Raw genomic sequence first — 18,684 nt, forward strand, 5'->3', positions numbered from 1 at the left:
CCGATTGGCCTGGTGGTCCTCCAGGACAGAGTTGGGGACCACTGGTCTAAGGGATCTGACCAATCGGAATCTTAGGCCACTCTCAGTGCATCCTAGAATGCACTAGGATAGAGGCCTAAGATTCCGGTGGGCCCAGGTGCACATGCCATGATCCACATGCCATGATCCACTGGGAAGGGCAAGGCCCGTCATTCTGTGGAGGTGGGCCTGTCGAAAGGAGTAAGCATCTGGCCGGCCAATGAAAAAAAGGTACTAGTGGGGTCTGTGGAGGTCAGGGTATGCTTGCAGGGAGGGTTCTGGCAGGAGGGAGTGGGCATCCCTCCTGTCGATCTTAGGGGAGTGGGGGGATTCCGGCAGGAGGGACTGGGCACTCCTCCTGCTGCAAACATTCTGGGGTGAAGGGGGTGGCTTTAGGGGTTCCGGCAAGAGGGACTGGGCATCCCTCCTGCTGGTCATCTTTGCGGGTGAGATAGGTTCCCTGCTGCAGCTGCTGAACTGATCGCGGCAGGGAAATTCCCTTGCTGTGATCAGCTCAGCAGCTGTGCCTACTTGAAATGTAGACCAGAATTTTTGCTGGCCTATTGCGGCCCTAGGGAGATGCCTAGGGCCACCTAAGCTCCCCTAAGGCCACTTCTGGGCAAAACCATGCCCACACCTAGCATTGGGTGAGCTTAGGCAGTCCTATGCGCCTCCCTAGGCTCGCGAAAACACCTACAATGTAGGCAACCCTCCTCGGGGCTTTTTTTTTTTTAATTTTAAGTGTTTTTCCCAATTGGCTGGTTAGCAATAGTACACCTACCGCTGCCTACAATCAGAATGCCGTTTATAGAATTTGCCCTTAAGTGTCTGAAGTTTGGGTTGGTTTGTGTAGGTTAAAATGTACATCCCTACAAATACGCCTTTTTGAAATTTTACAACAAATGTATCAAACACCTTTTGGAAAAATGAAAGTCCCTAAAAATAATCACATAGGAAATGACTGTTATGAAGTCCGATGGTGGCCCATCTGTCTTAATTCACAGCAGGAAATACTAAGAAAGCAGATGCAGATAATAAACAGAGTCTTTGGCTACATCTTTCCTTTAGAACATTTATTTCTCAGAGAGAGAAAATAGAGTTTTCTGACAGTGAGATTATAATAGGTAAAATTAGCATTTTTTCCTTCTTTATAAGCATACTTTTTTTATTACCTCTTATACCATCTGATATAAACAGTTCTAAGAAAGCAAATAAAGTCACTTTCTGCAATAAATAGAGCTCTCTGTGCTTTACAACAGGCGGACAGTAACAGGTCAATGGCCCTGGAGCAAACAGCAGGATAAATCCAATCTGATTTCTAAAATCTCATTGAAAAAAAAAAAACTTCTTAAAACAGCTATACACAGGGTCACCAAGTCCAAAGCTGAGCTACAACCTGGGAAAAATGTATGCCCATTTTTTAATAAAATGACATGGTGTACGTACAAATTACTCAGCTACACAACTGAGGACTTCAAGAAGGATAAAACACCAGGCCAGAATAATTTAGAACAATATCTTACACTTATGTACAGGCTGTCATAGTCTGCCTCCTCTCCTGGGGCAGCATTATATTAGATTTTAATTTTCTACCTTTCCCCAACCCCTTTCATATACACACTTCTGTTTTCAGTTAGCTTCTGGTTCCATGGTGGAACCTAAAATTGGTGTTTTAAAAAAACACAAGATTCAGTACAAAAAAAAAATGGCAACTTCCCATGCCCCCCCCCCCATGTTTCTTTTATATGGAAGTTATAAAAACAAAGCACAACAAAAGTCTCTCTTAAAAAATGTAAATCTGAGAAATTCTATTGCATTCACAATCCTCATTCATATCAACTTTGGTTCTCAAAAAAAAAAAAAAAAATTGATCAAAAGAAAAGAGTCCTGAACAATATTTTCCTTCTATGGTAACAAGTCATCACGCTTCTTGTTTTTTCACATTTCAAATTTTCTAATAGTTTGTTTGTTTTTTTGCATTACAAGAAAAATAAAAATAAAAAAAAGATATACTGGTTGTAACTGTCCAACAAAGAGTAGGGGAAGAAAGGTCCACTTGCTAGAAGAATCTGTTCCTGGTCCCAGGGAGCACACCAGGAAAAGAAACCATGCAGGTATACAGAAGGACAATGAAAGCAAAAGGATTGCTGATCCCTATGTTCATCTACTTCTTCCTCTATTCCCTTTCCTGTCCATCTGTATGAGGTCCACCACTTAACCCCTTGGTGTTTACAATCCTGTACAGTACCAGAAGTCAAGAATTTATGATGCCAAGAGGCTGTATGGAGCTGAATCCATCCCATATTTAAAGCAATGGAATTTAAAAAATAAAAATATTCAAATAAAAAAAATATTTTATGAAAATACAAACAGCAACTTATTTCCATCCATAAAACTGAGTCTAGGGAACTCAGAGGGATCCACCCCCAAATTATATGGAGATCTATCTATACACATAGACAGACAGATACAGATGGTGTATCTCTGCTCCATCGCTGGTGCAAGGCAACAGTAGTAGAAAGAACAGATGCCTGTTGCAGTTGGACCACATACTCCACTAAGTACAGTGGCAACTCAGGTCACAAAACCAAAGTCTGGCAATTTGGCACGCAAGAGTCCTGTTATAGTAACACTGTTTTTTTGGGTTTTTTTTACAGTGTTCCATTTTCAAGAGTCCCCAGGGAGTGAATGAAAACCCTGAAGGCAAGGGGGGGGATAGGGAGACAATGTCTTTCAATAATCTAGTTTCTGTAGTTTCAGTCCCTGACTCTCAGGGTGCCTTCCAGCCCAGATTTTTTGTTTTCTAATTTGCTAATCGCATCATATCTTCTGTCTGTTGCTAGGTCTATGAAGCAGGACCTTTAAAGGCCCATAGAAGGGATGCTGCTTTTCCACTGCCAGTCAAAACTGTTTTGGCATAGGTTGGGGCTACTCTGCAGAGAGAAATGGTGTATAGCCGCCACTCCACAATCTTTCATATGTGCATGCACACATAAATACATACACACATACATTCATAGCTGCTCCCTCATCTCTGAGCACAGAGTGCCCTACATTTTGTCTGTGTACAGAAGAGCTGGGCACAAGTCTGGTTTGCCTGAAAGGCTGAGCTCGGGTATTTAAAAAATAGGGCAGAAGAGGTCACTTCCTCTTCCCTTTTCTCAATGCATTACAGATAGCTGGAAGTGACAAAGGGATGGTCTCCTCGCACACGGCTCATGTGTATCATAGCACGATCATATGCCACCTGCACAGACTTTCGGATACTGGTCTTTCGTCCCTCCATCATTTTTAGCTTGTCTACTGTATCATCCATTCCAAGAGGCAGAACTTTTTCACGTGGGAGCCACTGCCTGCAATCCAAACAATATACACCATCATTTAGTCAGAAAAAGCAAAGGGGATTAGATATGAGCAGTGTATATCTAAGGTGGGATGACATGGACAAAATTGATTCTGAGCTCAGGTGTCTGTAAATATCAAACAAGTTTCAAATTTATTTAGCAAGGTCTAAAAAAGGTTTGGATAATTTCCTAAAAGAAAAGTCCATATGCCATTATTAAGATGGAATTGGGAAAATCTACATGCTTAGTTCCAGGATAAGCAGCATAAAATCTGTTTAAACTTTTTTGGGATCTTGCCAGGTACTTGTGACCTGGATTGGCCATTGCTGGAAACAGGATACTGGGCTTGATGGACCTTCGGTCTGACCCAGTTTGGCACCTCTTAGCTTCTTATTTAAAAATTTAAAACTAGTTTCAGTGGAATTAAAAAAAAAAAAAAAAAAAAAAAAAAAAAAAAAAGGAATACCATTAATCAGATAGGAGCGAGGAAAAATAAGGTCACTCCTTCACGCTGTAGTCCAAGCACTGTGGCATTACCAAGCTAATGGGGTACCAGTATCAGTGGGACTATGTTTTCATTTGAATGCTTTGTTATTTTTCTTTATATAACACACAATAAAGAGAAGGGTACAGAGGATTCCATTGCTTGGCACCAAGTACTGGGTTACAGTTCATACAAGATCTCACAGCCTGGTATCAACTGAGGATGGGACACTGCTTTCACAATAAAATCTCACCACTATGCATTAACTGAAGAATATGTTCACATTGAAAGATTTCACAGTCAATTCAAAATCACTAACTAAATCAGTTACTGAGAGACAGTGAAGGAATAAAAAAATCAGAGTGAAGAACTTTGAGATCTCAAGAAAGGAACACAGAGTACAAAGCAACCTGGAGTAGGGGGTAAAAAAGAGAAAAATGAAGAGGGTATTTCAAATGATGAAGTACAGAAAACAAACAGGCCAATAAGGGAGAAAGCAAAGCCTGCTGTCACTCACCAGGTTCTCTTGTTGTCAAAAAAAAGCACCAAGAAGAGTTTCTCTCCAGCTGCAGTCTGCTTCTGCTCACCTAGTCTTAGTACATCCAAAGGTGGGACGGGGATTGGGACTCCATTATGAAGCAGGCCTTCCCGTGGCATCTTGGGATCAATAATCTGGACACAGGGTTATTGGGAACAGAGTGTTCAGCACCTCAATGCAAAGGCAATGTAAAAGTGCTCAGCACAGGAGCCAACTCCATTCCTACACAATTTCTGATAAATCTAATTCATGGCTCAAGGAAACAAAAATTCAGAATAAGTTCCCAAACATCCTCACTGACAGAAACTAGTTGACAGAAGACCTTGTGCTTTCACAAATAGCTTAACACCTTTATTACCAATAGCACTCAAATAAAAAAACAAAATCAAAGCACAAACACCGATGTTCTTCTGTTCTGCAGGGACAGACATTGTTACAGGTTCCTAAATTACGTCTGACTTAGTTCCCAGAACCCTCCTACTTTTGACCCTTTACTTACTGCAGATTGGTACTTACTAAGGCGGGGTAAGAAGGGTAGCCTCGACATTTTGCCCACACCAGCTCCAGGGGTTCCAGTTCAACGCCCTCTTCAAAAGACATTAGGAGATTTCTGCCTGAAAGGAGAACACAAGTAAAAAGATTTATATTCTAGGAGTGCCAGAACCTCTGAAAAAAGTTGAGCCTGTTCTGAGCAAAAATGTTACAGAAGTGCAAATAGCAACACGTTACAACAAGCCTCTGCAAAGCCACTATCAGCAGTATGCAGGAAAAAGGCTGCAAGAAAGGATGGGAAGATATGGTGTGGTGCAGTGGTTAAAGCTACAGCTTCAGCACCCTGAGGTTGTGGGTTCAAACCCACACTGCTCCCTGTGATCCTGGGCAAGTCACTTAATCCCCCCATTGCCCTAGGTACATTAGATAGATTGGGAGCCCGCTGGGACAGACAGGGAAAAATGCTTGAGTACCTGAATAAATTCATGTAAACCGTTCTGAGCTCTCCTGGGAGAACGGTATAGAAAAATTAATTAATATAATAATAAAGAGCAAGGAGACCTGTTGGGCCGCCGTGTGAGCAGACTGCTGGGCGCGATGGACCTCAGGTCTGACCCAGCGGAGGCATTTCTTATGTAAAAAGGCAAAGATAGGAAAGACACCTTTGAGGCATGAACCATTCAGGTCAAGCTTTGTTACAAATAAACAATCATAAGTGTAGCCATCGAAACAGATTCAAGCAGAACAATACTCATCTCTCCCTCTCCATCACAGGCACAAAGCACTAGTTTAGCAGAGGCAGTCTGTTGCAAAACTACAACCATAACTGCAACCTTCAGCCTGGTAAGAACATTTTTACTCCCGGTGGAATTCTGCGCAAAAAAATTTCAAAATCCTGCAAGTTCCTGTTCCTGCAAGGGCCCGTTCAACTACTAGGTGCAATATGTGACATCACTGCATTCCAAAAAAGTGAACCAGGGGCACGTGATCTGGATTGGCCTCTTTTGGAAGCAATGAAGCCTTAGGTTGACCCAATATGGAAATTTTCCATACACAAACGTACAAACATCCATTCCTCCCTCTTCAGCCTAACCTGAACCGCTGTAGTCAGAATCTCCATTTATACCATCCAGGAAAGGGACTCGTGAAAGAGCTGGTTTTCCTCGACTGCGTTTGGGGGGAGAAAGACCACTTGGAAGAAAAAAGGAATAGAGATGGAAAAAATTACATGTAAACATAATGTCAAAGATCATAACACTCAAAATCAGTGTGATAAAAAAGGTTATTCAAAACTATATAAACAAAAACCCATTTATAAGAACTGTATGGCAATAGGTGACACACTTAGGGGTCCTTTTATCAAGCCGCGCTAGTGGGGTTAGCGCGTCGGACATTTCATCGCGCGCTAACCCCCGCAGCCGGCTAAAAAACTAACGCCTGCTCAATGTAGACGTTCACAGCTAGTGCGGCAGGCGGTTTAACGCGCGGTATTACACGCGTTAAACCCCAACCGCAGCTTGATAAAAGGACCCCTTAAACTTACAAAATCATCCAAATAGAAAAAGATTTTATCTCAAAACGGGGTTGTATACCTCAGATTGTGGAGTGTTATACCCAATTCAGATTAGCACACTCCTATTTTCCTAATGGGTTTCCAACCACCTACTGACTTATTAAGTTAAAATTGATCTTTTATTATTACTTTTGAAAAATTTTATAGAATTAATTTGATAAACTGAATTGCTCAATAAAGGTCCAAATATTTCGATTGCCAAACAGGCCTTCTTAAAGGGAATCGACAGCTGGTGCACACAGCGATTCAAACAAATTCATAATGTCAGTAAAGTTCATAAAGTGCAAAAAAAGTCAAATAAGTTCATAAAACTACTGAAAATCGATGGAAGTCATCAATCAAGCCAGATGGCAGTACTTATCTCACAAACTCTATCCGTTGTTGAAACCTGGAGCCGCTGCTGGAAATAGTTTTAATCAAGTCCAACGTGGCCTGCGTTTCACGGAGTTAATAATTTACCCGCTGCGTCAGGGCACTGAAGGCAATGGTTACTTCACGGCACTGCAGCACCCTCCTGCCGATTCCTGACACAGCAGGTAAATTATTAACCCCGCAAAACACAGGCCACATCGGACTTGATTAAAACTATTTCCAGCAGCGGCTCCAGGTTTCAACAACGGATAGAGTTTGTGAGATAAGTACTGCCTCTGGTTTGATTGATGACTTCCATCGATTTTCAGTAGTTTTATGAACTTGTTTGACTTTTTTTGCACTTTATGAACTTTACTGACATTATGAATTTGTTTGAATCGCTGTGTGCACCAGCTGTCGATTCCCTTTAAGAAGGCCTGTTTGGCAATCGAAATATTTGGACCTTTATTGAGCAATTCAGTTTATCAAATTAATTCTATAAAATTTTTCAATATTAATAATAAAAGATCAATTTTAACTTAATAAGTCAGTAGGTGGTTGGAAACCCATTAGGAAAATAGGAGTGTGCTAATCTGAATTGGGTATAACACTCCACAATCTGAGGTATACAACCCCGTTTTGAGATAAAATCTTTTTCTATTTGGATGATTTTGTAAGTTTAAGTGCGAGTGTCACATATTGCCATACTGTTCTTATAAGTGTGGATTTTTTGTTCACTATCTGTAACCCTAGCAGGAGTTTCTATTACACTAACCCCCTCTTCTATTAAACTGTGCTAGCAGTTTGTAGCGCAGAGAGCCGCACTGAAGGGCCCGTGCTGCTCCCGATGATCAGAGGAGCTCTATGATCGTCGGGAGCAGCGTGGGCCATTCAGCACGGCTATCGCACTTTCTTAGAAGAGGGGGTAAGTGCTTGATTTTATAAAAGGGTGCCTATATGCCTTTATTAAATACACATCAGCCCCAGCCCCAAGAGCACTTAAATGATCATGCATAAAAGTAACGCCTGCCTAAAAAAAAAAATTACTCTGCATAAGTACATTAATATTTTATAAAATATGTGTACAGCACAGCTTCACCTCTGTCCATACTATGCTCCTGAGAATACATACATGCAAATTGCATAAAATAGGCACACATTTTCTATGAATGTACTTGTTACAAACATATGCAGGCTTCATAAAATTATCCCCACCTATGCTGCTTATAATGTTCTCAAAGCATTTCTCAAAGAAGGCATAGTTCATACTGTGAGATTTTGGAAGGAGGAAATGAGAAGCTGGTTGGAATAATGCCTATTTAATCGATCCTGTGTGCTTCCTAGAAGAACTGCAGCTAAATAGTTCTCACCTGCAGTTGTCAAACACTGGCCCACTGCTAAGGCCAGAGCTGCATTCTGAGTCTGACCAGCTCTCTGCATGCTTGCCAAAGCCATTGGTCACTCCTACAGAGGAGACAGAGAAAGAGGAGAATTAGCCAGGATCACTAAACACCAATTAAAGTGATTTAATTGGAAAACAGAATAATTGAAAGCACAGGAAAATATACAGCTAAAGATCACTGAAAAAAAACCCCCAAACTATTATGGTTTGGGTGACATTGTTGTCTTATATAACAAGGCTGAGTTAATATTATCCCATGGGCACATATACGCGTAAACATATTATGTTAAAATATTTTGTGTCTGTATAAGAAATTTGTCTTTGTACACATCGGCCCTGATTCTATAAAGGGTGCCTAAATCCCACCTAATGCTGAGCAGGACTTAGGCATCCAAACTAAGTGGTTAATGAGCCATTTAAGGGTCTTAATGAGCGATAATTAGCACATGGACGTCACTTTGTAGGCATGTCCACAATTTCATGGATGCCCACTGGGAAAACTCACGCCTAACGGAATAGGTATGGGCGTGGTCTGGGCGAGCCTTCAATATGGGCATCCTTTGATTCATTTGCATAATGCTGAGCAACCTAGGGCATCCATCTTATGCCTACATTGTAGGCAAATGAAAACCAGGTCTACTTTTGAGCATAGTTTGGGCTTCAGATAGACCTGAGTTCTATGGACGGAACTTAGGAAGTTTGGACGTCCTTAATGTGATCTGCTAAATAGTTTTCTGGGTTTTTATTTTTGCTCCATTAAACTCAAAATACATTTAATAAGGCACCACATAAACAAGGCACATCAAAACAGATATATTGAATGCAAAACCTTCTATTTTTGTGGACAAACAGCAATGTTATTTGCTAATTAGACTGCAGAAAGGTTTTTGAATTTGGACCATCCTATAAAAGATTAGTGAAGTTTTTCCACTAGTTTGGCTGCTTTCAATACTGCTTCTTAGTTTGCCAAACCTATGTTTTGATATTGCTGTCTGAATATTCACTTGCGTTTGGTATGGTTGTGGTAATAATCAGTGGCGTATTAATTACTTTCTCCATTGCGCTGTACGCACTGTGTCAGTAGCATGGTCTGTATAGTTTTTAACTTTGAATTGTGCACTTGCACAACATGTATTTCAACAGTGCTATCTAATTTGGGTAATGATTACATCGCACAAATATTACTTACTTTTTACCCTTTTTTGTTCGGTGTACATTTAGCCTTATAGTTTTAGACATAACGTTCGGCATTCGTATGCCATATTAGTATTACATTTTTTATGCTATTTTGACTATCGAGACATGTGCTTTAATATTTATATAATTAAGTCAGTTGCGTTTTTATTTTATTTTGATAGCGCCTTGCTTACGGTGCAATCCCTATGCGAGATTTGGCATAATGGGCTATTCAGTGAGCCATGTCCCATATGCGTTTTTCTTTTCTTTTCTGATTGATCAGCTCAGCGACTGTGCATTGATTTCTATTTTTATCTTTGTTGCTCACAGTACCACATTAGCTGAATATAGTGGTCCAAGTCCTTGAATTTATTTATGCTAGCTTTGTATCCACAACACAGAAGGTATGTGTGTCTTGCCACAATTTGCTTTATTTAATGTGGAAAATACAGAAATGGAAGATTGGTCTTTTTATAGTTTTCACTCGTTTTGCATTTCCATAATATTTATTTCGGTAACATTTTTGCTTGTAAATTCCTCAGTGTTGGTATGTTGTTTTTATATGGTCTTAGGGTTTTTTTTGCATATTTTCTCTTCCTGGTGTTTTATCTATCTATTTATTCATTTATTAGATTTAATTTATTTTAGTATTATGCATATGTTTTGTTTATTAAAGTTTTCAGCATTGATTTTTAATGGTTATTTTTGCTTTTGTTTTTACATACATTTATGTTTTTGTTAATTATTTCTGTGTGTCTATGTTTATAGACTCCTGATGCAGGCCAGTTTGGCTGAAACATGCACATGTCGAGTCACTGACTGAATAAAAGAGAGCCGTAAAACATACCAGCTCACCTGTTTTTATTGGACATCTCCACTGTTTGTTTGGTTGGGTGACACACATCTATTTACTCTGACAACTGGAACCAGCTTCAACATTGGAAAAAACTTCCAAAGTATTGGGAATCACTTTAGATAGCTCATTAAGTTTTAAAGATCATGTTAACAACTTAGTCCAAAAATCTTTTCTCACACTACAAAAACTAAGGGGTCCTTCGACAAAGCTGTGCTAGCGGTTTTATCGCAAGCACCGGATTAGCGTGCGCTAGCTGGAAATCTACCGCCTGCTCAGAAGGAGGCGGTAGCGGCTAGTGCGCGCAGCTTTGTAAAAGGAGCCCTAAGACCATGCTTCTTCCAACAGCACTTCAGGATACTAGTGCAGTCAATGATACTGTCACTACTAAACTACTGCAATGCTCTACTCTCAGGTATTTCAGTGAAACTAATGAAAAAAACTTCAACTGATACAAAACACTGCAGCAAAACTCATATACTACAAATCAAGATTTGACCATATCACACCACTGCTTATAGAACTACACTGGTTACCGATAGAAAACAGAATGAATACAAACTATGCTGCTTAGTATACCGTGATGTCCCTAATAGCTTCCCCAGATTTACTGAACCACTAGGTATATCTGCTGATCAATGTTAACTAACAGCTTGATCCTATCATTCCCAACTCTGAAAGATATAAAATACAAGACATCTCACTGCAAATCATTCAACTACCAAACAGCAAAAGTGTGGAACTCACTTCCTATCGTAATTTGCACAGCCACAGTATACACTAAATCACAAAAATCTAAAAACATGTTTCACAAAAATCTAAAAACATGTTTTCTTAAGAGATCCCTACCAGGGGTCCAAAGAGACTCAGACTAATAATACAAGTCACCCGAAATAAAGACAAAGTTAATGGCCAGCTGTTATCTTAGATAACAATTTGATGACTTTATATAGCATATATAATTCTTTATAACATGCTAAATATATACAGAAGTCTATGTAGCAATATGCTGCTTATAACCCACCTAGAACTCTAATTAATGAGGATTTGGTGGGATATAAGATTCATACAAAATGAAAGCCTTAAATGCTTTTCCTTTATCTTTTTCCATCTTGGTATAGTTATGATATCCCATTAATACTGCTCTGGAACTACATGAGCATTGGTCACTTTTGAGCTTTTCCTGCTAAAATCCAAACCTAAACATGTTCTTTTTGTCTGTTCATCCAAACTAACAGAACTTATAGAAATTATATTACAAGGAAGCTCTAGGGCGAGTAGTTACTAAATGAACTCTATTTTCCAAGTTGAATTTGCTTTCCAGTCCACCAGTTTGAAAAGATGAAACAAATTTGTTTTTAATGTATCTTAATTTCATTTTTAATTAATTTTAGGATTTGAATATCATTTATAGGTTCTCGGACTTTGATGAATAAACACAAGAACTGACCTTCAAGGCTGGTAAACAGTGACAGGGTTATTTTTGTGACACCATCTCCCCCCCCTAATGTGCTCCACTTAAGGAAAACATGCACATTAATACGGATGCCTTTCCAAGATGCCAGTCAAAAATCTCAGCAGAGCTAAGGGATAAAAAAATTCACAAGTGCCTGGTTGCCCAAATTTTCATGCTTAGTGCCTGCTGAGCTGCACTTAGAATAATATATGTGGCATGAACCAGTGGGGTCTGAATATAGCACTAATAGAGGTAGCAGAGGAAGAGAGAGAATTGCTTACCTGTAATGGAAGTTCTATTTGGACAGCAAAAGGAGTCACATGCGTGGGTTTCCCAGACCCTGACTCTCCTCTATCCTACTATACTAAAAAAGGCTTTTAGAGCTCCTCAGAGCATATATGGTATTTCCCGTGCTTGTGACCTGTCATTTTCCACCTCAACCTATAACAGAGATTAAACATGAAAGAATCAAGGGGATTCTATAACTCCATTCCCTTTCTAGCCACAGAAAACCCCCTTTATAAATAAGCAATTATGATTTATCTGTGGATAAGCCAAGAACAGAGTCATAGGTGTGGGTTTTTCCAGAGCCAAAGGTCAAATTATATCATGGCCTGGCAAACAAAACAAAGGAGGATGGAATTAGGCAAACAAATATATTTAAAATCTAGTTTGACCTCACACACTGTTTTTAGGGAAAACAGAGCCAAACATGCTTGGTGAAGGTATGAATGGAGTCAATGTTTGCACTTTGCAAATGTCTATTATTGTAGCTTCTGCCCTTAGTCAATGAAGATTAGGTTCTTACCTTTGCTAATCTTTTTTGTAAACAGGAATATCAGTCTTGGCCAACAGTATTTACCCTCGTTTACCGCTAAATCTGTAGAGAGCCTAATTTACATATTCTTCAGCTCCTCCTCCTCTTATTCTGGGCTGGGCTAGATTTCCTTAGCCTGTATCAAAGTAGTGAGTCAGCCCTAGAGTGGGTACAAAAAGAGAGAGAAGGGACACAGGGATTCTCCCCAAGATACCACAAGTCTGTTCTGCTCAACAAAAACAGCATTAATTAAAACATTTTGCAATAAATAACAAGGTGAAATGAAACTTGTGTGAAACCTGCATCAGTAATTTGAAAGTTATTCAATTTTTTACATTTTACACTATTGTAATAAGTTCTTCTCCCTGACCGGAAGGGACAATGGAAGTAAACAAGACATGTGACCCTCCAGATCTGTCTGAGACAGAAAGAAGGCTAATGAACTGACAGGTTGGGTGTCAAGACTGATATTCCTGTTTACAAGCAAGAAGATTAGCAAAGGTAAGAGCTTAATCTTCCATTCTAGTGCAACAAGAGTATCAGTCTTGATCAATGGGACATACCAAAACAGTGCCTAGTACCTAGGGAGGGACAAGTGAGCCTGCTGCCAGTACTGCAGAACCAAACTCTGCATCCCTTCATCACAGTTACTTATTGTAACAGGTGTTATCCAGGGATAGCAGGCAGATATTCTCACATATGGGTGAAGTCACTGATGGAGCCCTGGTACGGACACTTTAAAAGTGCATCACCACTTTAAGATCTTAGAAAGTTCATGATAGCCCACACCACGCATACGCGAGTGCCTTCCCGCCCGACGTAGGCGCGCAATTCATCATAGTCCAAGGCCTCCAAGTACTCCGCACTGTGACCATTGTCAGCTTCCAGTTTGACAGGTAGGGCTTTGCCTAGCTTGCTGCCTAATGTATCTGGTAAAAGAAAGCCTCTCTGAAGGAGATTTTCCCCTAGGAGGTCTTTTCTGTGCGACTGTGCCGAAGGAATGCCATAAGACTCAGGTGCAGATAATGTCAGAGAACAGTCTGAATCAGAACGTAAATATGAATCATACAGAAAGCTTGAAGACAGTGTGTGTCGAGGAGAACAATGTCTGTGAGAAAATTTTCAACATCTTTGGTACCGACCTGATGAAGATAAGAAAGAAGACCGGTGAGTGTCCCTCTTACGCTTCAAAACATGAGATCGACGTGATGAGGAGCGATATCTTGAGGTTGATCACCCTGAAGAAGTGTTGATGCTTTGAAGTAGAAGACCGATGCTTTGACAAGAAGCATCGGTGAGAACATTGGTGGGAAGATCGATGTCTTGAATATTGTCTAGAAAGGGAACGACAGTGTCTCACAGGAGATCCTTGAGGAGTTTGATGCTCCAATGAATAGCTGACAGTGGTACCTTGAGGCCTTGTAACGCTGTGCTCAAGCTGGGCCAGTACCGAGGGAGTCGATGCTAGCACCAGCATGCAATACAATTTAAATATATTACCAAGCACCCTCAGGAAAAACTCATTGAGTTTCTCCCTAAAAGGCAGCACCAGTACTGATGGCTCAACAGTCAGTACCATCAATATAGCAGGTTGTCTCGGAGTGGGTGACCTCGGTGAGGATGCATACCTTGTAGGAGAGAGAACCTGCAAAGCTGGAGAGCTTTGGCATCATTGTTTTGTCTGCATCAAGGGACTTGATGCTGTAGAGACCTGCAACGCTTGTTTGGAAGCAGGTGGCTTCTTAGCTGGCTTCTCCAATGCCGATATCAAAGCCGATGTTGAAGTCTTTGATGCCGATGCCTGTGAAGATTTGGCGGCATCCACAGCAGCACCGAATAACTAATCTTGTTGAGCGTGACGGGCTTTAAGAGAGCGAAATTTTAAAGTTGAACAGTGAGAATAAGTCTCTATTTTGTGTTCAGGGCCTAAACACTGTAGACTATGGGGGTCTGCAGCTGAAATAGACTGCTAACACTTGTCACACTTTTTAAAACCTGTCAAAAATCTTGACATAGATGGAAAAATTACTTCATTGAAATTGAACTTAATTGTCAAGAAAAATATAAATAACAATTTGTGAAAGCGGGAAAACTTAGACTGAATGAAATCCAACCAAACAATACTTCTCTGCTCCGCAGAAAACAAAGAACTGAGGTGCTGCAAACCTCGGTGCGTGGGAAGGCAGTCACACATGCGCAGTGCAGGCAGTTGCAAAGTTTCTTAAAACTTAAAGTGACAGTTCACTTTTCGTACTGTCCGTACCAGGCTCCGTGGATGACATCACCAATATGTGAGAATATGCTGTCTGCTTGTCCTAGGATAATATACTAGTCATTCAACCAAAAAGAAATGTGGTGTCTCAAAAGAAACAAATAGAAATGCCTCCTGAGTTGCAAGACTGTTAAAAATTTTGTCCTAGCTGAACATCTGTTATTATTGATCAAGGTTTCAATTTTGATGTAATAGGGGTATATTTTGGTTCACCAGACAATTTTGGGAGTAGCTGGATCTAGGAGGTTCTATAGCATAGGATGGGGGTATCATGGCTGTAAGCAAAGAGGTGGCCACCTTTCCATTCCTGAGAGCAGTCAAGCCCTAGGGCATCCTTGTAACCTCACAAACTCAAGTTCTTTGTTTGCCTGTTTTATTACCATTCCATAAGGACAGCTGGTGTGACTGTGAAATGGAAATGGTAGTAATAGCTGTAAAGTATCTCCTGGAGCTTCATCATTCATGAAATTTATTTTAACTTTACATGATCATGTTTTTGTCCAAATGGCAGCTGGGAAGTTGGGTTATGACTTATTTTGTAGTCGACATTCAAATAGAGACTGCCAGACCAAAAGACCTACACTGGGGGCTCCCTCCTTAATGTGCCCCAATGATCTCTAAGGTCCATGGGCAGCACTACTACATAACCCTGCAGCTGTGGTCTACATGCTGTTTAAGATGCTGTTCCTGCCGGCAAAGCAAGGTGGCTGCAACCTGAGCTCTCCTGAGGCAACCGTATGACAAGATGCTCCCTGCTACTTGCGGTGCTAGTAAGACCTCATTTGCAACTGCACACCAAAAAATACAGGATTTGTTCAAGGCTTCTGTCTTGGTTTTAGATTTAAATGTTAGAAACTCTAGCTGATGGAAAAGAAACCAGCAGTGGAGGGGAAGGGAACAGATTCCTCTGAGTTATTCCCTCCCTGGAGGTAAAGATCGGTCTAACACTCTGGAAGAAGCGCGGCTGTAAGCCTGAACACTCTTGCCTCTAACTCGAACTCCATGGGGACTAGCCGAAGAAAGGAAATCATCCTTCCTTGTGGTATGGATGCATACTCCCACCCGTTTCTACTAACTGTAGTCCGATTATTTAAATCCCTTTCAGAGAAAGGAAGAAATCAGAGGAAACTGCAGTGAAGAAAGGAGAGGAAGTAGGGAGAGATCTCAAGACTCCCCCATAATATCATCTCTTCTCCAGATCAAATTAAATTTGCTTTATATCATCTTTTTGTGTGCATGTATTATGTTTTGGGCTTTAAAACCTCAAATAATGTACCCTTCTGCTCAACTGACGCCCAATTCTCCAACTGGGTCAGGAGCTGTACAGTTCATCTGACACCACCTGCTGGAAACAAATACTGAACATCTAAGGCTGCATGATGCCCTTAATGGGAATACAGGACTTCTTTATTTCTCTGTCTCCATCTGTTTGGCGACTGGCACAACTCACAGGTTTTGGATTGGTCTGGTGAGTGCACTTAAGAAAATTTTATTATTTTTCTGTGGAAGCTAAATTGAGCACATCTGTCGAGTTCTGCAGATGGTTTAGACTGTGGTAGGAAATGACAGGTCATGAGCATGGAACTATCACGCATGCTCAAGAGGGACTCAAAATGCTTTTCTGAACAAAGTAGGAGAGCAGAGTGTTTGGGTTAGGGCAATGCAGGTGACATCACCTATATATGTGATTACCACCCCCTCCCTGCCCACAGAAAAGGTAGGCAGCTTTAGTACAGCCATCAGTGAGGGAAAGAATGGAAGGTAAAAGGAAGAGAAAAAGGAAGGTGTGAGGAAGACAAGAGAAGAGGATGAAGCTAGGTGAGGGAAGTAAAGAAAAGTAGTAAGAACAAGAAAAAACCCAAACTCCTTATTCCCAAATGAGAAAAATGGAAAGCAAACAAAATAAATGCAAAAAAAAAACAACAACAACCCCCCCCCCCCCCAAACAGGAAAAAAAAAGCAAAATCCTGTTAAGGATATTTTCTTATACTGATTTTAGGTTTCATCTTTCTTACCTTTTTGAATAGATGAATTTTGACTTTGACATTTGTAATTATGTTCAATATTTTCTATACATTTTTTCATTTGTTTATACAACTGAATATTTTAATGTTGCAATTTACTTTAACTCTGATGTTTTTGTGTGTTTGCCTATGTAATGATTATGTTATGGTTATAATCTACTTTGAACCCTAATATTACCCAGATATTTTTGGGTAGAGGAAAAATGTAAATGTTTTTAATTCAATTAAAGCTAAAACACTGCAACAATAAAATACCTATTGCATAAAACAAAATATATAAAAATATTAAAGTATAAATATTCTAGACTAAAATAAAACTCTTCAAAATTTGTAAGTGCGAACCTATGCCTAGGGAGTTGGTATGGGCAGACTCGATGGGCTATGGCCCTTTTCTGCCGTCAGTTTCTATGTTTATGGATGGACAAAGAGATGGACTTTCCCAAAAGGTATTGCATAAGCAGAATGTACCTAAAAGGCCAAAATTTATCAGAACCAAGATACTACTAGGCTACCAGGAGGCAAATCCCATATCCCCTTAAAAAATCCAACAACTTTGGGCATGTAAAAAAGAAAAACTCTTTTCAGTCAGCACCAGGCTTGTTCAAGAGAGCTTTCTGATTACATCTGTTCTGCAAGAGAATGTTTCCTGTCAAAGCTTTCAGAAATCACCTGAGTCTCCCGACTGTCTGGGTGATTTTTCTCCATCGCTGTCACTACAGCTCCCACTCTGGGGGCACTTCCGTGTTTGCTGCTCACCCTCTGCATTCAAGAGAGACAGCTGGCCATGATCTTCCCCGTTCTCCAATGGGCATTCCAAGTTCTTCTGCAACTTCACCCCATTCCTGGCTTTTTTAAAAAGGACAGAAGTGCGCCTGCCAACACCACTGAAAGGAGGGCCACAGCCAGCACCTGCAGCTTGGAGAGCTAGTCCATTGAAACCACCATCACTCAGTAAGCGCTGGAAGGCATGGCTACCTCGCTGCAGTGCCTTCTTGTCAAAAAGTTCACTATCTGATTTCAGGCGCTTCTGCAAGCGGTTTGGTAGTCTGCTTTCATTGATGGGCTTTAGAGTTGGAGGGTCCTGGTCAGGGTCGAGGTCAAAAAGGGAGGGAGCGGGTCCTGTCGGTTCCAGCATGGGAGGCATGGGGGGCTTTGTATCATCTGCTAAAAAGAAAGAAAACATACTGTTTTAGAAGAAGAAACCAGAAAAAAAACAGCTAAATTAATGTGGTTACCATATTATACAATGGGACCTACTTATGGAAAATATGTGTTAATGGTGCTAGTGTATGCTAACATGATAGTGCATGTTAATAACTAACTGTAAAACTACATTTGAATGTCTGGTACAGATCTCCAGGAATCTTATCACATCATTTTCCACACTGCAATGAGAACGTGCAATTGCTTACCTCTAATGGGGGTTCTCTGTGGACAGCAGGAGGATGGAACCACATGAATAAGTGGTGTCATTGCATTGCTCATATCTAGGCCTTGCTCTTGTCAATGTTCACCCTTCTGAGCATGTGCAGCAGCTCCCGCACTAATAATTGTTTTCCACTCAGCCCTAAGTCCATATGACAGCTCTGATGATGCTGAACTAGGGGACTGTATGTGGGTCTATTTCCCTACTGTCTACAGACAACCCCCATTACAGTTAAGTAATTATGCTTTCTCAGTGGTCAAGGCAAGGGAATGGATCCGCTTGAATGGATGGTACACTACTGAAGGTCATGTTGTAATATGATCCTATCAAGCAGGTATGGGCAGTTGGAAGAAGGCAAAGAGATTCCTTAGAACAGACTATCAAAGCATACTGCCCTTGCAATAAACAAAGGCTAAACTCTAATGTCTCGTGAAGGTATGAATTGAAACCTATGCTGT

At 40.6% G+C, this 18,684-nt stretch overlaps 1 protein-coding gene across 5 annotated transcripts in view; it reads right to left on the bottom strand.

Moving 5' to 3' along the window:
• Nucleotides 1-1,076: 1,076 nt before the first annotated feature.
• The window catches only part of BRPF3 (bromodomain and PHD finger containing 3), a 68,586-nt gene continuing 50,978 nt past the window's right edge, over nucleotides 1,077-18,684 (bottom strand). For 3 of the 5 annotated variants that reach the window (XM_033918217.1, XM_033918214.1, XM_033918215.1), the window contains exons 8-13: nucleotides 17,470-17,964; nucleotides 8,171-8,264; nucleotides 5,970-6,067; nucleotides 4,901-4,998; nucleotides 4,364-4,518; nucleotides 1,077-3,371 (exon numbers count right to left, since the gene is read on the bottom strand). In XM_033918217.1, the coding sequence (XP_033774108.1) occupies nucleotides 3,188-3,371; nucleotides 4,364-4,518; nucleotides 4,901-4,998; nucleotides 5,970-6,067; nucleotides 8,171-8,264; nucleotides 17,470-17,964 (1,124 nt within the window). In that variant the 3' untranslated portion in view covers nucleotides 1,077-3,187. The remainder of the gene's footprint in view (nucleotides 3,372-4,363; nucleotides 4,519-4,900; nucleotides 4,999-5,969; nucleotides 6,068-8,170; nucleotides 8,265-17,469; nucleotides 17,965-18,684) is intronic. The other 2 variants (XM_033918216.1, XM_033918218.1) reach the window with 2 other exon arrangements.

This window comes from Geotrypetes seraphini, chromosome 13 (assembly GCF_902459505.1).
Source record: "Geotrypetes seraphini chromosome 13, aGeoSer1.1, whole genome shotgun sequence".
In the NCBI taxonomy this organism is placed as follows: domain Eukaryota; kingdom Metazoa; phylum Chordata; class Amphibia; order Gymnophiona; family Dermophiidae; genus Geotrypetes; species Geotrypetes seraphini.